We start from the raw sequence: 27,005 nt of genomic DNA, 5'->3' as shown, positions 1-27,005 counted from the left end.
TCGAGGAAACAGAGGACAAAAAAATAATTTATGTTCCCCATATTATCGCTCTCCCTTTCTCTCTTTCTTTCTTTCTCTATCTCATTCTCTTTTTTTCTCTTCCTATCGTCTCTTCTCGCTCTCTCTCTCTTCTTATCTCCTTGTATCTGTCTGCTGCTCTGTTTCTCAGTACGATACTGTATGTTTAAGTCTGCTCTTCATAAAGAACCTGTGTCACATGAGCCAACCATTATTGCCACACACAGATGGACAAACACAGGTTCTCAGATGCATGTGCTGTGTGTGGATTCATCAGGGTCTGTTTACCAGAAGTGTGTGCGTGTGTGTGTGTGTGCACGTGCGTGTAAATGCGTGTGTTGTTTGCTTATCTGCTATTTGACAGCAGATCATTCACAGTCCCTGCCTCCCTCAGAGATAAGTAAGATGTTGGCACACCATCAGTTCACAGTTCAGTCGTTAATGTGTGTGTGTTGTATACATGTTTGTGGGTGTGTGTGTCTGTTGTTGCTTGCTTATGTATCTTGAGGCTGAAGTTCGGGCCAATGACAGACATACATGGAGAGAGAGAGAGAGGTTGGGATGGAAGAGAGAGAATGGAGACTAAACACACAGACCTATTCACTAGCATCACCATGGCAACTATGGAAGGCGAGACACAAGGGAAGGGATCGAGTAATTAGAAGAAAAAAGTGTATGCTGGTGCGTGTCAGTCTGCTTCTTCAGCATGAAACAGGTTAATCAACTATCAACTAGTTTTCATCGTCTTCGGAAAATCTTCTGACTATTCCACTGAACTTGCTGTGAAAGCATCAGTATGGTAATGTATAGACAGAGAGGACGAGAGCAAGAGAGACGTAGTGTGCGTGCGTAAGGGGTTTTGTGTCCATTACCAAACAGCTGGTAAGTGTGCAGTGCTGTAAAGATGTAAAAATCATTACCAGCCATACGTTATCATGTATAATCACTGCAAATGTTATAACAGATTCTCCTTGTTGCCTCTTATGTTTCTAACGCAGTTCAAGATAGAAGGTATTTTACATTTACATTTTAGTGATTTAGCAGACACTCTCATCCTGGTCGACTTACTGGAGCAATTAGGGTGCCTTGCTCAAGGGCAGATTTTTCACCTAGTCAGCGCGGGAATTCAAACCAGCGATCTTTCGGTTATTGTCCCAGTCAAACGTTGATATGACTTACAGTATCTGCTGCTACAGGGGTTGGTGTTTCAAAATGACTAAATGTGTCTAATATTGTCTTTCTGTTCCTCTCTTTCAGAATGAGAAGCACCTGGGTCATTCTGCCAGCAGGTCCAGCAACATTTCCAAGGTAAGGTCAGAGATGGAACATACAGGATGAATGGTATATGACCGACCTGTACCTACCAAAGGACAACCGAGAGAGAAAGAGGGGATTGAAGAACTGAGGGCTACCAAAAAGTTATTTTGACGAGAGAGGGATAGAAAGAGAGAGAGGGAAAGATAGAAAAGTGAAAATAACACAGGGTGATGGACAGAATGGAGACAGACATCCTGTAGAGAAACAGTCAGGCCTAGACTGCCAGGGGGTCCTAACCTGCCAGTCACTTCCACAGTCAGAGGTACAGCTCTCTGATCAGTTCTTATTGAGAGAGACGTCTCCAAACACGCAGGCTGCGTTTCAAACTCATAAAAGACGCACCCTCCTCCACTTACCCTCGCCTTATGCCCTTGGGAGAATCCCCGCGGCCATCTTTGCCGTCGGGCCAAATGATTAGCCAAGCAAGGGAAGTTGGCAACGAAAGCCCATCAGCCCTCGTTTTTGATCGAGTTTGCGAGTGTACAATTATGTTCACTCCGGGGCCTGAAACGCCCCATAATTCAATTTGCGATAATTGTACATCTGCTAAGAAAAGTCAGCCAAAACTTAATACCAGCATTAACATGGAGAAGTCAACATACAAGTGTAAGTAAAAACGAATGTAAATAAGTTAGAAACTGTGCTACTAATGCACATGACGGCTCAAACACTTATCATAAAAGTAATGATGTTTTTGTTTGGTTAGCTTTTGGAAATGTTAGCTTGCGCACAACTTTCCCTGACATCACACTTATATATTGTAATTTTCGATTTACCTCATGTAGTAGGATGGCTAACACTCGATGCCAGCGGATGCGTTGTCTTCTAGCCAAGATATGAAATGCAATCATAATTGACTGTAGCGCATGTAAGGCACACAACAGTTCCATGCTGACTGAAAACACAACTTTGATGAACGAGTGACAGATTTCCGGGCAAGAGCAGGCCATTTAAAATGAATTCATTCTTCCCTCGCCCCTTGCCCTGCACGTGTCAACTCGTCAGACATCATTTTTTTTTAAATACGTATTTTACATTTAAGTGTTTGGTGTGCAGCCACAGTCTCACCTCCTCCACCCCAACTGACACTTAATTAAACATCAGGGCTGCAACTCAATAGTCTACAGGGCCTCCTCTCCTTGTCTCTACGTTACTCACCTGCACTGATCTAAAAAAACACATTGATTTCATATGGATGTGTTACATGGATTGTTCCTCATATTGGAACAATACTATTCCCCATACCTCACTCGATCTACCCTCCGTATCTCTCTTTCTTTCTCCACTATCCCTCTCCCCCGCTCCCTTCTCTCTGCCGGGACAGATTGGTTGTGTTCTCCTGAGCAGCCTGTGAGCCTCTTAGTGGGATAAAGTCTTTACATCTGCTAATAGTCAGGGTCACTTTGTCACCATAGCAATTCTCCGTTGGCCATGTATGAGCCGGGTGGCATGAGTCGGTAGGATGTAAATGCCACCCTGGTAACAAGAAAGGAGCTCATTATTTTAATGAGCTCCGCCCCCCCAAAAAGGAAAATGATAATACCCAGTGTGCGTTGCAATTGTTAATTGTTACATTTACATTTTGCTCATTTACTTATCCACTTATCCAGACCAACTTATTCAGTGTATTCAACTAAGGTACAAAGTAAAACGTTTCTTTTTTGGTACTGAGAATGTTGTTGTCGTTAAGACTTGCAACTGCACAGTGCTGTGAAAAGATTGTTCAGATGTTTTGTACTGAATGTTATCAGATCTTCAACCAAAACCTAATATTAGATAAAGGGAACCTGAGTTTAAAAAAAGTATACTTATTTTATTTATTTAGTTAACAAAGTTATGCAACACCCAATTCCCCTGTGTAAAAAAATTATTGCCCCCTTACATTCAACAACTGGTTGTGCCACCTTTAGCTGCAATGACTGCAACCAAATGCTTTGGAAGTGTTGGCTCACTCTTGCATGCAGAACTGCTTTAACTCTGTCATTTGTGGGTTTTCAAGCATGAACTGCTCGTTTCAAGTCCTGCCACAACATCTCAATTACGATTAGGTCTGGACTTTGACGGGGCCATTTCAAAACTTCAAGTGTGTTGCTTTTTAGCCACTTTCATGTAGCTTGATTGTGTGTTTTGGTTCATTGTCTTGCTGCATGACCCAGCTGCGCTTCAGCTCACAGACAGATGGCCTGACATTCTTCTGTAGAATTCTCTGATACAGAGCAGAATTCATGGTTCCTTATATTAAGGCAAGTTGTCCAGGTCCTGAGGCAGCAAAGCATCCCCAGACCATCACACTACCACCACCATGCTTGACTGTTGGTATAAGGTTCTCACTATGGAATGCAGTGTTTGGTTTTCGTCAGGCATAATGGGACCAATGTCATCCAAAAAGTTGACTCAATTTTGCCAAAAAGAACCTGGATGATCATCAAGATTCTTGGAAGAATGTTCTATGGACAGATGATTCAAAAGATTAACTTTTTGGATGACATTGGTCCCAATTATGCCTGACGAAAACCAAACACTGCATTCCACAGGAAGAACCTTCCACCAACAGTCAAGCATGGTGGTGGTAGTGTGATGGTTTGGGGATGCTTTAAAAAAATAAAAACGTTTTGCAAAAATAAAAAGCTGAAATGTCCTGAGTCAGTAAGTATTCAACCCCTTTTATTGCAAGTCTAAATAAGTCCAGGAGTAAAAATTGGCTTAAGTCACATACTAAGTTCATAATAAACTCACTGTGACGTGTGCAGTAATAGTGATTAACATGATTTTTTGAATGACTACCTTATCTCTGTTCCCCACACATGCAATTATCTGTAAGGACCCTCAGTCGAGCAGTGTATTTCAAACACAGATTCAACCACAAAGACCAGAGATCTTTTCCAATGCCTCACAAAGGGCACCTATTGGTAGATGGGTAATAAAAAGAAAATCTGACATTGAATATCCCTTTGAGCATGGTGAAGTTATTTATTGCACTTTGGATGGTAAATAAGCCTAGTGGTTAGAGTGTTGGACTCGTAACCGGAAGGTTGCAAGTTCAAATCCTCGAGGTGACAAGGTACAAATCTGTCGTTCTGCCCCTGAACAGGCAGTTAACCCACTGTTCCTAGGCCGTCATTGAAAATAAGAATTTGTTCTTAACTGCATGCCTAGTTAAATAAAGGTAAAATTAAAATAAAAAATCTAATCAAGCTATATTAGTGTTTTCTTTTTTTTCTTTCTTTTTTTTCTTTTTTACAAATGTTAGAATTTTACTTCCACTTTGACAGATTATGGCCTACCCCGGACAAAACCCTAACCATAATTTTGCACTGCCCTATGGGACTCTCAATCACGGCTGGTTGTGATACAGCCCCATATTGGCAGTAGAATACGTTTTTTTTATTCGAATCTGGTCTCAGTAGCACACAGTGCCTGCTTCTAGTTGTTATTGCGGTAAGTGTCATTATCATGGTTACTTGGTTGAATTGAGTCTGCCTCTTCTTGGTCTCTCCAAGCCTGAGTTATTTGCTTTGGTCGTTGGCCTCAGTAAGACTCATACCATCATTTTGTTCACTAAGGTGAAATACCTAAAGGGAAATTAAATTTAAAGAACAAGGAAATATTGGCTGTGCAAACAGAGAAGAGCAGAGAGTTGGATAGAGATGTGTTTGAGGTATGAGGAGAATGACAGGAATGGTAAATGATGTGTCCATTCTGACACACATTAACAGGCTCTGTTAGAACTTGCCAGTGCCACGACTGTGGGTTCATTTCTGAGCTTTTTAGTTTTCTGTTTGTTTCATCACCCGCTTCACACAGACGTTGTTCTGGTGATCATGAATAGATAAGTAAAAAGTATATTGCATAAATGTTAGTAAAATGTATAGCCGATTATCATTAATGCCTGTTCCATTCAGATCTGAGGTTGTAGTCATACAGATTGGCAGACACAATGATTGGATCAAATCAAATCCGCCGAATACAACAGGTGTAGCCCTTACAGTGAAATGCTTACTGACAGGCTCTAACCAATAGTGCAAAAAAGTTATTAGGTGAACAATAGGTAAGTAAAGAAACAAAACAACAGTAAAAAGACAGACTATATACAGTAGCGAGGCTATAAAAGTAGCGAGGTTACATACAGACACTGGTTTGTCAGGCTGATTGAGGTAGTATATGGTTAAAGGGACTATGCATATATGATGAACAGAGAGTAGCAGTAACATAAAAGAGGGGTTGGCAGGTGGTGGGTGGTGGGACACAATGCAGATAGCCCAGTTAGCCAATGTGCAGGGGAACTGGTTGGTCGGGCCAATTGAGGTAGTATGTACATGAATGTATAGTTAAAGTGACGATGCATATATGATAAACAGAGAGTAGCAGCAGTGTAAATGAGGGGTTGGGGGGGGACAACACACAATGCAAACAGTCCGGGTAGCCATTTGATTACCTGTTCAGGAGTCTTATGGCTTGGGGGTAAAAACTGTTGAGAAGCCTTTTTGTCCTAGACTTGGCACTCCAGTACCGCTTGCCATGCGGTAGTAGAGAGAACAGTCTATGACTGGGGTGGCTGGGGTCTTTGACAATTTTTAGGGCCTTCCTCTGACACCGCCTGGTGTAGAGGTCCTGGATGGCAGGAAGCTTGGCCACAGTGATGTACTGTGCCGTACGCACTACCCTCTGTAGTGCCTTGTGTTCGGAGACCGAGCAATTGCCGTACCAGGCAGTGATGCAACTAGTCAGGATGCTCTCGATGTTGCAGCTGTAGAACCTTTTGAGGATCTCAGGACTCATTCCAAATCTTTTTAGTTTCCTGAGGGGGAATAGGCTTTGTCGTGCCCTCTTCACGACTGTCTTGGTGTGTTTGGACCATTCTAGTTTGTTGTTGATGTGGACACCAAGGAACTTGAAGCTCTCAACCTGCTCCACTACAGTCCCGTCGATGAGAATGGGGGCGTGCTTGGTCTTCCTTTTCCTGTAGTCCAGAATCATCTCCTTAGTCTTGGTTACGTTCAGGGATAGGTTGTTATTCTGGCACCACCCGGCCAGGTCTCTGACCTCCTCCCTAAATCAAATCAAATCAAATAGCCCTATAGCCCTATAGGCTGTCTCGCCCTTGTCAGTAATCAGGCCTACCACTGTTAATGATGGTGTTGGAGTCGTGCCTGGCCATGCAGTCGTGGGTGAACAGGGAGTACAGGAGGGGACTGAGCACGCACCCCTGGGGGGCTCCAGTGTTGAGGATCAGCGTGGCAGGTGTATTGCTACCTACCCTCACCACCTGGGGGTGGCCCGTCAGGAAGTCCAGGATCCAGTTGCAGAGGGAGGTGTTTAGTCCCAGGATCCTTAGCTTAGTGCTTTGAGGGTACTATGGTGTTGAACACTGAGCTGTAGTCAAAGAATAGCATTCACACATACGTGTTCCTTTTGTCCAGGTGGGAAAGGGCAGTGTGGAGTGCAATAGAGATTGCATCATCTGGGATCTGTTTGGGTGGTATGCAAATTGGAGTGGGTCTAGGGTTTCTGGGATAATGGTGTTGTTGTGAGCCATTATCAGTCTTTCAAAGCACCTCATGCCTACGGACGTGAGTGCTACAGGTCTGTAGTCATTTAGGCAGGTTGCCTTTGTGTTCTTGGGCACAGGGACTATGGTGGTTTGCTTGAAACATGTTGGTATTACAGACTCAATCAGGGACATGTTGAAAATGTCAGTGAAGACACCTGCCAGTTGGTCAGCACATGCCCGGAGCACACGTCCTGGTAATCCTTCTGGCCCTGCAGACTTGTGTATGTTGACCTGTTTAAAGGTCTTACTCATGTCGGCTACGGTGAGAGAGTGATAATGCAGTTGCCCGGAACAGCTGGTGCTCTCATGCATGCTTCAGTGTTGGTAGCCTCGAAGCGAGCATAAATGGCATTTAGCTCGTCTGGTAGGCACTCGTCACTGGGCTACTCTTTGTAGTCTGTAATAGTTGTCAAGCCCTGCCACATCTGACAAGCGTCAGAGCCGGTGTAGTAGGATTCAATCTTATTCCTGTATTGAAGCTTTACCTGTTTGATGGTTCGTCTGAGGGCATAGCAGGATTTCTTATAAGCGTCCAGATTAGTGTCCTGCTCGTTGAAAGCTGTAGTTCTAGCCGTTAGCTCGTGTGGATGTTGCCTGTAATCCATGGCTTCTGGTTGGGATATGTACGTACGGTCACTGTGGGGACGACAGCATCAATGCACTTTTTGATGAAGCCAGTGACTGAGGTAGTATACTCCTCAATGCCATTAGATGAATCCCAGTCTGTGCTAGAAAAACAGTCCTGTAGCGTAGCATCCATGTCATCTGACCACGTCCGTATTGAGTGAGTCACTGGTACTTCCTGCTTTAGTTTTGTCAGTGATTGTAAGCAGATTTGCCCAATGGAGGGCGAGGGAGAGATTTGTATGCGTCTCTGTGTGTGGAGGAAAGGTGGTCTAGAGTTTTTCCTCTGGTTGCACACTTGACATGCTGGTAGAAATTAGGTAAAACGGATTTAAGTTTGCCTGCATTAAAGTCCCCGGCCACTTGGAGCACCACTTCTGGATGAGCATTTTCTTGTGTTGCTTATGGCCTTACACAGCTCGTTGAGTGGGATCTTAGTGCCAGCATCGGTTCTTGGTGGTAAATAGACGACTACCAATAACATAGATATTGTGGTCTACAGCTTATCATGAGGTATTCTACTTCAGGCGAGCAATACTTCAAGACCTCTTTAATATTAAACATGGCGCACCAGCAGTTATTGACAAATATACACACACCCCAGCCCCTCATCTTACTAGACATAGCTGCTATGCCCTGCCGAAACACGGAGATGCCAGCCTGCTCTATATTATACTTATCGTTGTTTAGCCGGTGAAAAATAACATAATACAGTTTTTAATGTCCCGTTGGTAGTATAGTCTTAATCACAGATCATGAAGTTTGTTTTCCAATGATTGCACGTTGGCCAATAATACGAGGGTAGCGGTGGTTTACCTACTCGTCTGGGATTTAATGGGGATTCTGGACTTGTCTCGACAAAGCAGTATATCCTTCGCGTCAGACTCATTACATTTTTAAAAATTGTCCAGTTCGAGATGAGTACTTGCTGTGCTGATATCCAGACTCTCTTTTTGGTCATAAGAGAAGGTAGCAGCAACATTATGTGCAAAATTAGTTACAAACAATGAGAAAAAAACTAACAAAGTAGCACAGATGGTTACGAACCCATAAAACGGCAGCCATCCCCTCCGGTGCCATTATAGCCAGTATATCTGGAAATGATATAGCTAACACAGTACCTTCCTCATTTCCCCAGTCTCGCTGGTGTGTAATAACACACTATGTAAATGTTCTACTTCCACAGTTAAATATTGTCTCATCTGATTGATTTTAAAGACAGCTCCTCTACATGCGGTCATTTTTTCTTCGTGTGTGTGTGTGTGTGTGTGTGTGTGTGTGTGTGTGTGTGTGTGTGTGTGTGTGTGTGTGTGTGTGTGTGTGCGCGCGCAAGATGGCAAGACAACAAAAAAACAGTGCAAACTAGAATGCTCCTTGGCCCTAAAAAGAGAGTACGCAGTGGCAGAATACCTGACCACTGTGACTGACCCAAACTTAAGGAATGCTTTGACTATGTACAGACTCAGTGAGCATAGCCTTGCTGTTGAGAAAGGCTGCCGTAGGCCTTTCTCACAAGAGAGGACAGGCTATGTGCACACTGCCCACAGAATGAGGTGGAAACTGAGCTGCACTTCCTGACCTCCTGCCAAATGTATGACACTATTAGATACACATATTTCCCTCAGGTTACACAGATCCACAAAGAATTTGAAAACAAACCCAATTTTGATAAACTCCCATATCTGTGTGCCATCACAGCAGCATTTGAAATCCAGGCTCGTGTGGCAGTTTTGAAGTACTTCATTGAGTCTATGGAAAATGTTTTAACACTTTCACGTTCAACTGTTAAATTAACAGACAATTAATAAACCGACCAACTGAAAATACGAGTATCTGCAGAAGTTGTTAGATTTTGAAACTGGTTTTCCAGTTGTGGATTTTTCAAATGTTTTGCCGTTTGAAATAATTCCGTCAGATGCCAGCTAGTGGTAATGTAATGTGAACTAACAGCCAGCTGTACTGTGTATATTTGTATGAGTTTGGTCGGCACTCTTGACAGCTCTGAATCCCTTTTATCTCCTGGACTCTGTCAGTGTGGTTGTTGTTTTTATCACGCTGTGCGTCAGTACATGCCATCTTTATGATGCATTCTGTGTAAGTGTAGTAATATAGACTGGATGAAGTTCTACATAAGCTATTTGCGAGTTCTCTAAAATTGGAGATATTTCCATTGGCAGTCTCAGAAAATACCCTTGCTAGCTAACTAACGGCTTGCTATCTGAGGAAGATACAGAGCTAATCGGAGGCCAGCTCTTTCTCTTTATTGTTAATGAAGCCCAATGTTACTATTTTTCTGGTGATGCCGATGAGACAAATCGGAATTATATTTGTGTTTCACTCTCTCTCTCTTCCTCAGGCGGGGAGTCCCACCTCCGTCAACGCCCCATGCAGCTTTTCACGGTCATCGGTCACCCCCTCCAACCAGGACATCTGCAGGTACTGTACACACACCTTTAAACAATAATCCTTTAAACTCTAACCCCTGAGCCCCTGACCTGTAACCCTCCAACCATGACATCTGCTGATGTGTTACAGATGGTGTTGTCTGATGCTAAACAGAATAGATGGGAACTAGATATGGCAGTGAGGAGTACTACACTGTACTGAAGAATAATACTTTATTGTCCAGAAATGGTGTTCTGCTTTATGCCAACCCCTTTGTGCTCTCTGTCAGGGGGGAGTTTGATATAACTCTCCATCCTTTCCTTTATATGTTTTGTTTGAAGCATGCTGGCCTTTTGTTTCATTTCATATATATTTTTTCTACCCATCTCTCCTTCTCTCCTGTACTGGTTTTCTGCTATCGTCTGCCCGACCATCCCTTCCTGTATCCCCTCCTCCAACCTCCATCCCTCCGATCCCTCACACACAGCCTTGCCGCCACATCTCCAGACCAGGGCTACCAGAAGCCTTTGCAGACCACTGTGGTTCTGATGAACTCCAACAGCAAAACCTCTCAGGGTTCAGGAGGGGGCATCTCTGTGACAACACTCCGCCTGGACACCCCCCCAGCCTTCAAGCCCTCCAAAGGCCAGGGCGGGAACTCCTTCGGGACGGAATGGCTTTCATTGCTCCGCCCCTCCACTGTCAACGGGACGCTGAAGTTCTCTCACTCTCTGAGCGATGTGGGCCAGCGCATTGACAGCCTCTGTAGCGGACTGCACTTCGTAGACCGGACCTGTTCTGAAGGAGAGCTGGATGTGAAACCTAAACAACCCAACACGGACCAGAAGTCCAAGATGTTCAACGGCAAAGCAGCCACACTCACACACCAGGCCTCAAACCATCCTCCCTTCCCCACGCACACACTCACCCGCACACACCCTCACCTCGTTCCCTCATTCACCAACAACTACAAGTACCTCACCCACGAACACTGCTTCCAACCTCACTGTTCCGGCATCCATCCTCCTCCTCCTCCACCACCTCCTAACTCCCACCTTCACCCGCCCAGCTCCAAACTCCTCCGCCTCTTCCTCCCCTTCTCTCGCTCCTCTACCTCTGCCAGTCTACAGTGTTCTGAGCTGGGTAGCTATGCCTCCCGCCTCCACATCACCAAATCCTCCAGCACCCTAATGGGGGGCAATGAGCCTCCCCTGGGGGGAACAGATGGCCTCCTGGGGGATGACGATGTGTTTGAGATCCCCCAGGGAGAGACCGGAACTTGGACAGGGGCTGGAGCCCCAGGAAGTGGTGCCAGAAGTAGGGATTCGGGTCTGCTTGGGGCAGCCCCCCTTTGCTACATGGACGAAGACAGCGATCTGGACCGTTTTTCAATTCTAGACCGGTGTTCGTCACCTGCCCATTCTGACAAAATGGGGCCTCTCACGCCAGGCCCGCTCTCTCCCTATTCGCTGTCCGGAGACTGCTGCAGGTGGGTGATTCCTGGATTGTGACCCCCCTGTGTGTGAAGTGGTAGACTCCTCCTGCTCATCCCCGTGATGTGATGTGGTAGAGACACATACAATTCCATGGCTGGATCCTGCCTACACCTCCTGTGATATGACGTGGTAGAGCCCTACCCATCCCTCCTGTGAAGTGGTAGTGAATGTGCTATCAGGCACTAGCTGGAATGGAATGGTCAGTCACACTGTGGTCTACTCTTCAAGTATGCTTGCGTGGCTGTTATTTTTAAATTGAAAAATATATAATTTAAATAATTATCTTGCTGGTCATCCACAGAGACAGTAGGCATGGTGGGGGTGGTGGTGGCGGGGGGGGGGGGGGACAGACAGAGGAGAGAGAAAGACAAAAAGAAAGGGCGAGAGGGAGCAAGTGCTTTTGGATGAAGGTGTTCTGATTTATCACTCCTCCTCTGTACCAGTGGAGGCTCCTCAGAGGAGGAAGGGGAGAACCATCCTCAGTGAATTTAATAAAAATTGTGAAACATTAAAAAGTTATCCGTTTTTGATAACACTATACTAAATGTATTCATGTGTGACCCAATAAATTATTAAAACACACTATTTTGAAATGAAGCTCTACAGTAGCCTCAACATCACTCTGTAGTGTAGCACTATGGTGAAGGCGGAGGACAGCAAGTTTCAGTCCTCCTCTGGGTACATTGACTTCAATACAAAGCCTAGGAGGCTCATGGTTCTCACTCCCTTCCATAGATTTACGCAGTAATTATGACAACTTCCGGAGAACGTCCTCCAACCTATCAGACCTCTTGAAGCATGAACTGTTGTCCACCCAATCAAAGGATCAGAGAATTAATCTAGTACTGAAAGCATAAGCTACAGCTAGCGAGCACTACAGTGCATAAAATGTGGTGAGTAGTTGACTCAAATAGAGAGAAGGACAATAGTTGAGCAGTTTTGAACAAATTAAATTCTTTAAAAATGAAGGAGAAGCTAGAGAGATGGAGCGAAAGAGGGCTAGCTTTATTTTGTTGTATATTTTTTGTTGTTGTTGTATATTCACTAAGCTAGTGAATGCAGCTAGCTAGTTTAGCCTACTCAAACAGTGGAGGATGCTATGTTAGCTAGCAGGCTATGGCTATCCAACGCTGGAACCTCTTCCAAATCAAGGTAAGCTTTTGGTATTATTTTCACCGGGGCCCGACGGTATAACAGCTAAACGTACACCGCACTGCATGATTGTATTGGGTTTAGCTATGTTGACTATGATGTTAGCTAATATGCTGACAACGATGTAGGCTGTGTGTAGCGGTAATTATTTGAAGGTTTGGTTTGGAAACAACTTCTCATGTGTTGTGCACTTAAGTCCACAATTGAAGGGAAAGAGAGAGAGCATAGATTTATTTATTTTACTAGGCAAGTCAGTTAAGAACAAATTCTTATTTTCAATGACAGCCTCGGAACAGTGGGTGCCTGTTCATGGGCAGAATGACAGATTTGTATCTTGTCAGCTCAAGGGTTTGAACTTGCAACCTTCCGGTTACAAGTCCACCTCTCTAACCACTAGGCTACCCTGCCTCTAACCACTAGGCTACCCCGCCCCAATATAAGATAAGGAATTATACAATGAGCAAAAATTATCATGCTGTTTGTATGTGGCTGCTAAGAAAGTTAATTGTGTCTGCATGTGATCAGGGGTGTATTCATTCCGCCGATTCTGTTGAAAAACATTGCTTAAACAAAAGAAAATGGAAAGAAACTGGGATAAACATACCTGAATTTGTCCAATAGAAACTCTTGTTTGCAATTGATCGATGCAGGCAAGAGTGTGCAAGGTGGTATTGAATGTGTCACTGTCTGCCACCTTGATTACTAAAAATGTCTCTTGACCTGGAAACGTTCATTCATAGGCCAAGTTAGGGTGGAGCAACCTCATGATGGGTGCAGAGAAAAGGTGAGTATCATGTAGTAGCCTAAACCTATCGATGTTATATTGAGCTGTGTGAATGGAATATGAATGACAGTCATCCAATATGCTGTAATAGAAATAAGGCCATGCTCATAAAAAAATTATATTGTCCTCCCTCATCTTAAACGACACCGACCGCCACTGCTCTGTACTTCCTGTAGAGTCAGAGGTTAAATAACCTTTATTTAACTAGGCAAGTCAGTTAAGAACAAATTCTTATTTACAATGACGGCCTACACCAGCCAAACCCGGACAATGCTGGGCCAATTGTGTGCCGCCCTATGGTAGTCCCAATCCCTGCCGGTTGTGATACAGCCTGGATTCCAACCAGGGTGTCTGTAGTGACGCCTCTAGCACTGAGGTGCAGTGCCTTAGACCTCTGCGCCACTCGGGAGCCCAAGGAGCTTTAATTGGACCCTATTCCCTTTATATGGCCCTATGCACCCTGGTCAAAAGCAATGCACTATAGAAGGAATAGGGTGCCATTTGGGACACACACATGGACTGCAGGGTTGAGACAATTCTAATTTAATTCCAGGCAATTCAGAAAGTAAACCAAATTCCAATTACACATTTTCCTCATTGAAAAGCATTGAAGAGAATTGGAATTGGAATTGGAATTTCAGTGTACTTCCTGAATTGACTGGAATTTAAATGGAATTGTCATCCAATCCTGATGGACTGAGATCACCACTTATCCAAATCCTTCCTGTTTTGTCTGCTCTGTTCTGTTCTGTCCTGGCTATTAACCGAATAAAACAATCTTTCTGACACATTATTGGAGTGGCTCTCCCTGGTTTGAGTCGACCTGAACAAGAGGAAATTATCAGAAATCGAGCCAGCACAAATGTGGTGCAAGAGATATCAGTACAGTGGGAGTTGGAGAGACAGAATTTTGATGCTGAGAATTTTCAGATGAGGAAATGCAGATGAGCTTCTTGATTTCCATAAATTCACTGAAAACCTACACTAACACATGATTGTTTTAACAGTATTGCACTCTTCATGTATACTTTAACCCACCTAATAGCCTAACCACTGATCAAGCAACGTTATGGACTAAACGTTCAAATCCTGTTACTGCAAGATCCTTTTGCTGTGACAATGTAGGTCAAATGAAGATCGTACATCTCTGCAGGAATACACAGACGTTATAATGAAGTTATCTTTGTTTCTCTGTCATCCGGTTTCCATCATCATTTTAACCCGTGTTTCCCGCTGGCATTTGAATGTGTTGCATGTCGAGATACTCTCTGGCACCTGCCATCTCACTATCTCTGCTCAACAAGACGTGTTCTGGCTGACGGAGCACAGTAATCCCTGTTTCTGTAATATTCCCAGCAAGCCAGCAGTGCATAAAATGTCCACCAACACAGCCAATTTATTTGCCAATCAACAGAGAGCTTAGGAACAGCTCTCAGTCGTCTGGTAAAGCACTGTCTCACACATCTGAATACTGGTACACATACTTTATGAAAACCATTATGGACTCAGTCTGGTGTGGTACGTGTTGTTTATAATCTCTCGTTAACTCTTCTAAATTAGTGAGACGGATTGAGGGAATCAACTTGCTTTGCAGAGCTGCAATACAAACACACCACAACAACCGCCCCCAGCAATAAACACCACCTCTTCTTTATCCCCCCATCTACTCCGCCATCCCACTCCATCTTCCACCACCTCGACTCCTCCTTTGTTCATGTTGTCGTTTAATCTTGTGAGGCTTTGGGCAGATCAAACTCTAACTGACTCGCTACACTCACCTCCCCCTTAACCAAGGTGTGTGTGTGTGTGTGTGTGTGTGTGTGTGTGTGTGTGTGTGTGTGTGTGTGTGTGTGTGTGTGTGTGTGTGTGTGTGTGTGTGTGTGTGTGTGTGTGTGTGTGTGTGTGTGTGTGTGTGTGTGTGTGCGTGCGTGTGTGTGTGTGATCGACCTCATGGTTATGATCAGACAGGAGGCACTTCTTTGACCAACTTATTTCTAAACCCTGCTGTGCTCTCAGTCTCTGTTCTTTCCTTTCTTCTTTTCTGCTCTGTTTTGTTATTTTATTCTGACTGAATATCATGCAAAATGCTGTTTTCATTGTAGTTCAATGTAATATGGCTCTATAACACTTGTCAAGGACAACTAAGAAGCTTTGTCAGTAAATTACAATGGCAGGTGATTTTCAAGTGTCTTTAGGCCTTGAGGAAAATCACTAGTTTCATGTTAAGTATTAATCTTCAAGGAATTGCCCTTTACTCTGTTTGAACAAAAATTATGCCTTCATTTTACATTCATTTTGAAGTGAAGCCAACCGTATTGGGTGAGAGAAAGGGCAATATATTTTAAACCAAACTGTGACCATCTCAACTACAGTGGTTGGTTTTTCTGCCAGATAATTACCACCACTTTATCCCATAGCTCCATTTACTCAACACAATCCTATTCTGTTTTATATAAAACCAATTCATCCCATAGCTCCCAATACTCAACACAATCCTATTCTGTTTTATATAAAACCACTTTGACCCATAGCTCCCTTTACTCAACACAATCTTATTCTGTTTCACATAAAACCACTTTGACCCATAGCTCCCTTTACTCAACACAATCCTATTCTGTTTTATATAAAACCACTTTGACCCATAGTTCCCTTTACTCAACACAATCCTATTCTGTTTTATATAAAACCACTTTGACCCATAGCTCCCTTTACTCAACACAATCCTATTCTGTTTCACATAAAACCACCTCATATCTTCCTATTTCAAATCAGCCAGGACTTTTTGTAGCCTTGTGTTGTGAAGCAGGCTCATTGAGGATTCATGTCTGTCTCTGTTCTGTTTCGGCTCAGCTCTGTTAGAGGGCAAGGTCGGTATTCTGACAAAGGCCACATTTGCCCGAAATTTCAATCGTCTTGTGCTCCTGCTCTCTGCCCTCATTTTATATTAGCCTGTCAGATTGTGGAGATGGGAGTGTGTGTGTGTGGGTGTGGGTGTGGGCAGGGGTGTGTGTGTGTGGAGAGTATTGACTGCCCTTACAAGTTACTCTGCATTTTCAGCAGTGAGTCTAATCCCACCCTCCTCTCTCTCTCTCTCTCTCTCTCTCTCTCTCTCTCTCTCTCTCTCTCTCTCTCTCAATTTGTCTCTCCATCGATTGTCCTCCTTTCCCACTTCCTGCTTCTTCTTATTTCTCTCTTGACACACACACACACACACACACACACACACACACACACACACACACACACACACACACACACACACACACACACACACACACACACACACACACACACACACACACACACACACACACACACACACTCAGTGGAGGTTATTTGTAGCTTCCATACTATGTACACCTGCAACACTGGCAGCAGCTACCACAGATCTGCTTTACTGGTGAGGAGGGAGAGAAAGAGAGAGACAGAGACAGCGTGAGAGAAAGAGACCGGACAGAGAAGCAAGTTGGTAGAGAGAAGAGGTGCAATGTTACAGATCTGATTGGTTCCCTGAAATATACATTTCCTGTGAAGGAGCAGATATTTGATTGAACGTGTATGGGGTGTGTGTGTGTGTGTGAATGCTCAGAATTCTCAATAGAGGGGCGTCTGTGTGCGCAGAGTCACTATAGTGATCTCATGCCCCTCAACGCTGAATGCTGCTGATGTAAAATACCTTTAAGTTGTTGTATTTGTAATCCATACTGTAACAAACTATACATGTCATTCTTGGCCTTCCCTATGGATGAGTACCACAGTATGAGTCATAATAGCGGTCAAACAGGGAAATGGTTCCAATCGTTTTTTCACCATTCATTTTTCCCACAGGGGATTTTAGAAGTCACCTTGTCTGAGAGAGATTGACATGGTTATCAAAACGTCACACCAGGGTAAACCTACACAAAACACAGCCCTTATTTTAAGTGTTTCTAAAATCCCCTGTGGGAAAAGTTTATGGTGGGAAAATTATTGGAATCATTTCCAATTTCCAGTTGTATGGGTATTATGACACCTCCCACCCATGTCTCTCAGAAAACAGCAAATGATTCATGACTGTGAAGTTGATTTGGGAATAATTACATTAGTTTGTCATTATTGAGTTTCCTCTTGGGGACATAGTCTCTGTGTTGGGGTTGTGTTATTAGTTCAGATGTGATCAGTATGTCTGTCTGTGTCTGATATAGACTCTGATATCTACATTTCCTGGTAACATCACTGATTTGTGTCTCTGTCTGGGCTGTATTGTGCCTCCGGAGTCCTGTCTGTATACTCCTTTAGGGTCACTGAGAGTGTGTTAACTCTGGATCAGTAACTGTCTAGAGACTGTCTTTTGTCTGAGTATCTGCTATGGTCTACTAATCTGTGTCTGTGTCTCTCTCTGTAGGATCTGTCACTGCGAAGGAGACGATGACAGCCCACTGATAACACCGTGCAACTGTACAGGCAGCTTACGCTTCGTCCACCAAGCGTGCCTGCAGCAGTGGATCAAGTCCTCAGACACACGCTGCTGTGAACTCTGCAAGTACCAGTTCATCATGGAGACCAAGCTCAAACCCCTTCGCAAGGTGAGACTAAAGGTGTGTGTGTGTGTGTGTGTTTGTGGGGGTGAGGGGGGTGTGTGTGCGCATACTATACTCATTCTGTTCTAGTTCTACACTCCCAGAGATGACTGTGACCAGAACATGCAGATGTGAATCCTAGTCGAAGACACCGACAAGACAGAAAGCTGTTTTATTTATCTAATACTGATAAGAGTAGCGTGACATTGGGTTTTGGGCTTTTGCAATTGGTTTCGAGTGATTTTGACATGATACAGTCTTATTTAAGGAATTTATCAATCTTTAACGCTTGCAGATTCAACATTTTAATTAAAATGATAAACTGAACAAAAGCACTTAAATTCTGTTAGTTAGTTATCAGGTTAATTTAGATCCTGGGTTAATTCAGTACAATATCATGGAAACCAGGCCAAATCCTCATCCTCTCTCTCCCTCCTCCTCCTCTTTCTCCATCCTCCTCCTCCTCCTCTTCCTCCTCCTCTCTCCCCCTCCTCCTCCTCATCCTCTCTCTCCTCTCTCACCCTCCTCTTCCTCCTCCTCTCTCCCCCTCATCCTCATCCTCTCTCTCCTCTCTCACCCTCCTCCTCTCTCCTCTCTCACCCTCCTCCTCATCCTCTCTCTCCCCCTCCTCCTCCTCTCTCTCCCTCCTCCTCTTCTCTCTCTCTCTCTCTCTCTATCTCCTTCCTCCTCCTCTCTCTCCCTCCTTCTCCTCTTCATCCCCCTCCTCTCTCTCCCTCCTCCTCCTCCGCTCTCTCTCCCTCTCCCCTCCTCCTCCTCTCTCCCCCTCCTCCTCATCATCTCTCACCCTCCTCCTCTTCCTCCTCCTCCTCTCTCCTCTCCATCAGGATGAAGTGTCTTTATTATCTACCTCTGTTCCTCTGTAAATGTTGCATTATTCAGAAAGTCATGGTGCCAGGATATTGGTTTATAGGACTGGCACACTGGGCTCTATCGCCAAGGAAGACAGATCTATACCTCCTTTCTGCCAAGGAACAGTGGATGGGAAGAGAAGTCCACTTTCCCTCCCTGCTCCTTTTCTTCCTATTCACTAATTTGTCCTCTCCCCATTCTATATTATGTCATACCTCTCCTCTCCTCCACTCTCATCTCTCCCTTTCCTTGAATCAATGCCAATAAATTGTCTACATTAATTTCATGTTTGTCATAAATCATTTCAAAGCATGTTGACATCTATGAAGGTTATTGAGAGATTGCATCTGATATTCAGGAGGTATAATGTAGCAAAACCTTTCGTCATGTATTTGACTTTGACCATTGATTTTAATGGGTTTCATGGATCAATAAAGAAACAGTCCAGTGTGTTGGATCTATAAGAGGTTGAGTAGTACTGGACAGCTGATAAATAGTTAACCAGCATCAGTGTGTGACTGAATGATCCACATAACACACACAGAATGATGGCCATCAAATATTTAGCACTCATTTAAGCAGCTTGTGAAAAGGGGCATGCGAGCACTTTCTGCCAGACTGCTCATAGTCCATTGATGGTCAATCGCCCAAACCTTGTCCGAGAGAACACAATGAATATTTAAATGTGTGTATCTGACTTAAACTCTTTCGTTTTTAAACTCCCTCCCTCCCTCCATCCCTCCCCTCTTTCTCTCAGTGGGAGAAGCTCCAGATGACGTCCAGTGAGAGGAGGAAGATCATGTGTTCTGTGACGTTCCATGTCATCGCCATAACTTGCGTGGTGTGGTCCCTCTACGTGCTCATTGACCGCACTGCAGACGAGATCAGAACAGGTCACCACAGGCACCAAAACCACCACAACACCCCTCAGAATGGACACTGCACACACTTCAATACTTTCACTGCATGGCAAAAACCCCATCACACACACACACACACAAACACACACACACTCTCTCTCTCTAGGTAGACTGGCGGTTAAGAGCTTTGGACCAGTAACTGAAAGGTTGCTGGTTTGAATCCCAGAGCCGACAAGGTGAAACAAATCTGCCGTTCTGCCCCTGAGCAAGGCAGTTAACCCCCAACAACAACTGTTCCCCGGGCGCCGATGACATAGATGTCAGTTAAGATTAAGTGGGTGTAGATTAAGGCAGCCCCCCGCGCTGATTCAGAAGGGTTGGGTTAAATGTGGAAGAAATGTACAACTGACTAGGTATCCCCTTTCCCTACTCTCGGGTCAGGCCCGTTCATGCAGATTGTCATGTTGTGTTGATCATTATAAATCAAAGGTCAGTGTTTGTGATATTTCTTTGTTATAATGAGTAAGTACCCACTGTATCTCTCTCTTTATCTCTCTCTTATTACATCAAGTCATTTGGTAGACAGCACTCTCAGCATGGTGCAAGACAATTAGAACTGTTTTTCTGGGTCTGGTAAAGAGCAACTGAAGGCAATAAACAACTTCTTCGGTAAAACATGTATTCTAGTGTGAAATATACAAAATATGATACTTTTGGTCATATAGTCAGTCTCATTCAAAACAGAGATTTTTGAGATAATTAGGAAAAAATGGTATGTCACTGAATGAAGGGTATCGTAACAGTTTTCCTTGAATTTGGTTTATTTCAATCCTGCCCACATGCCCACAGATGGCATCATCCAAGTAATCATCAATTCTAAGAGCATCCGATCGTAATGCCCATGGTCAAAATTGTCCGAAATTCGATATCCCTATGGAGCTAGTTAGGGAACATCAGTAAATTACACAATGTACATGGGACACTATTTTAAAATGTCAATAGTTCCACATTTCAATGACTTAACCTCAAACCAACTCTAAATTGTAGAAATGCATATACAAATATTGAAAGCATTTAATAAAACAACTAAAAGATGTGCAACATGAAAATATTGTTCCATTTACATTGTGAAATGTATTGACGGTCCCGAACTAGCCCCATAGATAGGCTATCCGGATGAAGCTAATTGGCGAAAGAAGTTGCCTATCTTGCTAGGTAGTCTTGGCTACTTCCAGACACAAGACCTGGTTAGACTGTTTCAAGTTGTCTAGAAGGGTGAGTGACTAACTGTGCACTGTTTTGGCAGAGTAAAAAGACAAAACGCTTCCCACGTTCGAACACATACACAAGACACCCACATCAAAGCACGCCTCCAAAAAATCTCCATCTCAGTCGCATTTCCTAGTGAGGAGAATTGAAACCAAGGCTAGATCAGGAAGTTCAGCTCCCCTTTCAGCTGTTATTGTACTGCTAGAGAGAGGAGTGGGGGGAGGGGATAGAGACCTCTCTTTTCACCAGTGTAAGTGAATAAGCAGTATAAGTGCATGATAAACTTATAAACTCTCCACCATCTCTGTCTATCACTGGTAATACATTGTAATGGCAATCTCTTCACCCATGCAGCCGGAAGAATCCCAGGTAAACTTTTCACCTTTGACCGTTAACCATGTTTTGCGTAATTTCCTGTGAGACTGGGCTCTGGTGTATAGGGCTTTTTCTAATTGAATCTTACCTTGATTCCTGTCATCCTCCCTCTTTGCCCTCCTCCCAGCACTGACTTTGTTGAGGAAAAGTTGTACTTACTGTATGTACTATGACTGTGATATGTGGTTGTCTTACCTAGCTACATTAAGATGAATGCACTAACTGTAAGTTGCTCTGGATAAGAGTGCCTACTAAAATGTAAAATGTTTTTAAAATGCATTGGAGAAGGCCAGAGTGGAGAGACCTTGGACCTTCCTCTCCAATCTGTTTGGGAAGGAGGTGAGGAGATAGGACGCAAGGAATTGCAGAAAGAGGAATTAAGATAGAGCCTAGTTCCTGTTCCTCCTTCCTACAGTACAATACCCTCCCTTTCTTTACCCTCCTCTCCTCTTCATGGTAGATCTGATCCAATTCTTTCACCCTCCATTTCTTGTAGCATCTGCATCCTAGATAAGGATATAAATATTTGTGACTGTTGGCAATGTATTTTACATGTCTCTCTCTCACTCTCCCTCACTCTTTCTTTCTTCTCGCTCTTCTGACTCTAACCCCAGGTATCCTGGAGTGGCCATTCTGGACCAAGCTGGTGGTGGTAGCCATCGGCTTCACGGGTGGCCTGGTCTTCATGTACGTCCAGTGTAAAGTCTACATCCAGCTGTGGAGGAGACTCAAGGCCTACAACCGGGTGATCTACGTCCAGAACCGCCCAGAGATGTGTAAAAAGCAAGTGGTCGAGAAGCTGCCCCTCATGGAGCCCAGTTTGGAGCACAAGGAGGCTCTGGCCCTCACCCAGTCTGACACAAACTCCTCCCAGTACACAGAGACAGAGGACTACAGTATGGAAGTGCTACATGTCTGACCAACATAGTACTGAAGCCCCCAGACCATTTTACATATATTAATACACAGGCACACTCTGGCTGACCAACATATACACACACAAACACGAGCAAACCAAGTAAAAAACACAAAACACACAGACATGCATAAGACTATAGTATGGGGGTTGTACTAAGGTGTGAGTGACCCACCTTCACCCTTCCCCCATCTCCACACAGTCTGAAACAGTATGGACCAGTCCCCACTCCCAGGACTAGACCTTCACTGGGCCAATAGACCCCTCATATACACACACACACACACACACACACACACACACACACACACACACACACACACACACACACACACACACACACACACACACACACACACACACACACACACACACACACACACACACACACACACACACACACACACACACACACACACACACGAGACAGATGATCTCACTCGGCTCCAGAGGTTTCTGTTGAGCTGTTTGTTTGTTGCTTTGTGTGTTTGTTAGCTTGTTTGTTTGATATATTTGTTTTACTTCCTGTGAATCATGGGCTAAACCATCATGGATCAGTGTGTAGCGCCGCCGTTTATCTGGAATATTTTAGAACATTCTGGAACATTCTAATTACTGCCACCGTACTGCTGTCGTCCGAGAGCCCGCTAAGGCCCGCTCCCCCGCCTCTCTGAGTTTGGGACTGGATTGGACCGGATCTGACCATGCATTGAAGCACTTTTTGGTTTCTACCAATACCCCTCTCAACCCTCTTGTCTTTTAACATGAACAAAGTACTTTATAGTATATCCCATCAAACAGGGGACGTCCTAAGCAACATTGCCATTAGGCCCATTTTAGGGTTTTGGCTAAATGTTATTTCACTGCCGTTCTGAGAACATTCTAGAAATATTCAAACACGACATTAACATCAGGACGATAAGGGAATGTTCAGTACTGATCCCAGCTTGGTTGTAGTATAACTTTATAATAAGGTAATTTGATGTCCAATAGGGAACATTACAAATAGGTTCCGATAACCGGGAAGTAGACAATAAACACAAGACCATGACACAATGTCCTGACGTTCTGGAGACGTCCTATGGACACTTTTGTTTGCAGGGATAAGTGTGGGAAATTGTACAGCAACAAATAGGAAGATTTGTGTAAAACATCCCTTGTTTTATATTTGACATTCCTGTCCCACACACAGACCTGCCCTCCCTTGGATGGAAATCGTGGAAAGCAATGAATGATGGGGGGGGGATGGAATTCTGACGAAATGATCATTGCACTTTTCACTTAACACTGAAAGTAATGCTAAATATGGCCTACTGGTTACTCAAGCCCTGTGGTTTTTAATACAACCAAAACATAACTTTGGGATAACATCAGATACAGCCATCCACCTGACATTACCTCCCTCTGCCATAAGAACTCTGAAGGCTCTGAGAATGTAATGTTTTTAAAAGCATTTTCTACCAACCATTCATTCACAGGAAATCGCTAAATAGTCTCCCATGTCAGACATCATCATAACATGAACCTTTGGAAAACCAACTAATCGTTCATGTTTTTTCTATTGTGTGAATGATACAGTACTTGTGGTATTCCATGTGCAGTTTGTAATAATAGTAATCATGGGTTCTATATGATGCCTTGAGGAAGCTACAGCCTGCTATATTTCGACTGTTCTCTTCTCATCCTCCTATTGACTTCTCTGATCACACTAATAATGATCATGCAGATGGGATTATTCAAATCCAAATTTACATAAGATTATGTGAATTTGATCAGAGGTAGTAAGAGATTGGATACACGGCCTATTATCATTATTATGAGAGGCCCTATGAGACAATGCTGAGCCTATTTTTACGATGGTGATGATCGTGGGTGGGTTATACTGTAGCATGTCTTTTTGGTTTAGTTTTATACATACAGTCAGTCAGTGAGACTCAGGTGAGCAACGGACAATCACCTGATACAGAGACCCGCGACACAACATACATTTTTTAGTCGAGCTAAAGTCTCTGTTGCACAGTCAGATAGCCTCCAGTTTCCAACCACGATAACTCAGATGTATTATGTTACAACGATCAGTCCATAACCCACCTGCTGTTTCACTAATTATTATTCAATGTAACTTAATGTATCGTTCTTTCTCACATCTGGCATTATGAGGGTTTGATTAGATGCATTTGTAAATTGATCAGTTTCAGTCCAGATAATGTTTCTAAAGTAACATCTGATGGCTTCTCTCCAGTAAAGCAGAGTTGCCATATGTTGACAATAAAGACACTGTTTCCCTGAGCCAAATGCCTTGTGTTGTTAGTCATATGCAGTAGTGTAAAGTACTTAAGCAAAATTACTTTAAAGTACTACTTAAGTATGTTTTGGGGGTATCTGTAGTTTACTTTTTATTTGTGACAATGTTTACTCCACTACATTCCTAAAGAAAATATGTACATGTTACTTCCATACATTTTTCCTGACAACCGAAAGTACTCGTTGCATTTCAAATGCTCAGGCAGGGCCGCAATATGGTTGTCATCCCTACTGCCTCTGATCTGGCGGCCTCACTAAACAAAAAGAGTGTGTTGGATTGTGCTCCTGTCTGTCTGTAATTTCTTTTAAGTTAAAAAAATTGTGTCGTCTGATTTGCTTAATATAATATATTTAATTTAAACCATTTACTTTTACTCAAGTATGAGAAAGGAGTACTTTATCCGCCATTGTACTGAAGTACATTTAAAACCAGATACTTTTAGACTTTTACTCAAGTTGTATTTTACTGCGTCATTGACTTTTACTTGAGTTATTTTCTATTAAAAGGTATCTTTACTTTCACTCAAGTATGACAATTGAGTATTTTTTCCACCACTGGTTAAATGTAACTTGGTAAGAGTCTAATATAATGTAAAATTCAAGCTGCGAAAAAATGCAAGAACATGATTTCTTTAGTTAATTACAATACTGTAAACGTACAGAGCATGATAGAACATGAACAATTGGAACTGTCAGCAAATAAAATGTGGGGGTAAGGACCTGATTGGGTCGCCATCTAGGGTTGGGAGTAGGGAAGTGCAGTCTAAACAGGAGTTGTGGCCTTCTCAAGGCAGCACGGTTTTGGGCTTACAGTCTGTTGTGTAAGTGCTTTTGTATCTGTGGGAGAACCACATTGCCAGGGTCCTCTCAGGCCCTATACAGCCATTCCAGCAAACACTCATTTTTAACAACAGTGTTTTTGATACCAGTGTAAATATACATAACAAGAGTTCCAGCCAATACGGCGTCCATGACACTTCTACTGTACAATGGTGTCAAACAAAATTGTTCTTTCAACATCTGCATTTCCTGAAATGTAAAGCTCCATTGTATTCTCCAATTGTAAAAGTCAGGTTTGGAGTTGTGGGTAGTGTAGTATTTGAGAAGCATGTTTGATAAGGGCCTAATGCTTCTCAGGACCAGCACAGATATGTATTAGTACATATTATTTTTGTATTATATCTGTGGACACGGTTTCAATGTACGGTGTACATTTTAGGACCCCCTCACACAGTCCCCAAGACGGTCTGTACGATTAGACAGAAAAAGTGCAATTACCTTAGTTGACCTGGTCAGTTCTCTAGTACTGTCGCTGTTTCTCATCCAGAGGTTCACTCTCTGGATACAATATTGCTTAAATTGTTTGTGTTGTATTTATATTTGCGTCAAAAGATACCCTTTCAAATTGTGATTTTATGCAACTAAACACTATCAGTATCCAATTCCAGACATGAGCTATTTGAGCTTTCTCCCTGGAAACCAATTCTACTTCTTCTGTACGTGATTTTCTCACACTGTCCTAGTTATTGTCAGAGGCAAGAGTCTTTGAGAGGGCTAGACTTAATACAGTGAGGCCAGCATTCATACTGCACTGCACTTGACTTTTAAAGGTAACTTTCACTTCAGCTGTGATCTATAGTTCTACCCCTAGAAGATATTCAGCCAGCTTTTATCACCACTGTACCCAATGAATACAATGGATCCAAACGATCATTGCTTTTATTGTATTCAGAGAAATATTTGAATGTACATGATTGATGTTTGATTATGTATAACTGGCTCCTATAATTGTGATTTTAAGAGAAGAGACTTGTTGATATTGTCCCTTCAAGCTCCTTTGCATTTTTTACCTTAAGACTTATGGACAAGGCTTTGCTTAGCTACATGAACAGTGTTTATTGCTAAGCCCTATAATAACTTTAATGTCTACAGTCTCAAAATTCCAGCAACTTTACCCAGATTCCCAGGTTTTGTCACAGATGAAAGATTCCCAGATTTCTTGAAAACCTGAGAATTTTGGGAAAGTCAGCAACATTTTGCAACCCTAAGCCATATTGTAAAACATGACATTTTATTTTGGGGATGACCCTGTCTGAGGTCTGTGTGTTCTTTCAATGTCATTTCAAATGTAAAACACAGCTCTTCTGCAGAACATGACATAAGCAGCCATCCCATCCCATAATAACTCTTGTTGTGCTGAGAAAGTGTTACTTGCATAAAACTACAATGCTTTACTATGGACTTGACTTGAACATACAAGACTGTTTCCCTCCTTCAGATATCATTCCACACGTTTGTCTGAGTTTACTTATGAATGGTAACTGTAAATATATCTTTTTTAAAGTACTTGTTTTGGAAAATAAATATTGATGTGTTTTCATTTGTTGAATTCCCAAATGTTTGAACAAAGTATGTAGAATGAATAACCAACCAAATAAAAATGAAAACCTAAATGTCTTAGTTTTAGCTACTGGATATGCTTATATTTTCATTGTCACCAACAGTTTTACACTGCTATAGGGAGA

General features: G+C 43.1%; 1 protein-coding gene across 9 annotated transcripts in view; it reads left to right on the top strand.

The window, feature by feature from the left end:
* LOC135512201 (E3 ubiquitin-protein ligase MARCHF8-like) overlaps positions 1 to 26,933 on the top strand; it is a 140,075-nt gene extending 113,142 nt beyond the window's left edge. For 4 of the 9 annotated variants that reach the window (XM_064933952.1, XM_064933950.1, XM_064933951.1 and 1 more), the window contains 3 exons: positions 1,276 to 1,326; positions 9,867 to 9,946; positions 10,383 to 11,697. In XM_064933952.1, coding sequence (XP_064790024.1) covers positions 1,276 to 1,326; positions 9,867 to 9,946; positions 10,383 to 11,406 — 1,155 coding nt within the window. In that variant the 3' untranslated portion in view covers positions 11,407 to 11,697. The other 5 variants (XM_064933956.1, XM_064933957.1, XM_064933949.1 and 2 more) reach the window with 5 other exon arrangements.
* The last annotated feature ends 72 nt before the right edge of the window (positions 26,934 to 27,005 follow it).

This window comes from Oncorhynchus masou, chromosome 24 (genome assembly GCF_036934945.1).
Source record: "Oncorhynchus masou masou isolate Uvic2021 chromosome 24, UVic_Omas_1.1, whole genome shotgun sequence".
Taxonomy (NCBI): Eukaryota; Metazoa; Chordata; class Actinopteri; order Salmoniformes; family Salmonidae; genus Oncorhynchus; species Oncorhynchus masou.
Note: the sequence above shows the minus strand (reverse complement) of the source record. Positions and strands in the feature narration are given on the sequence as shown.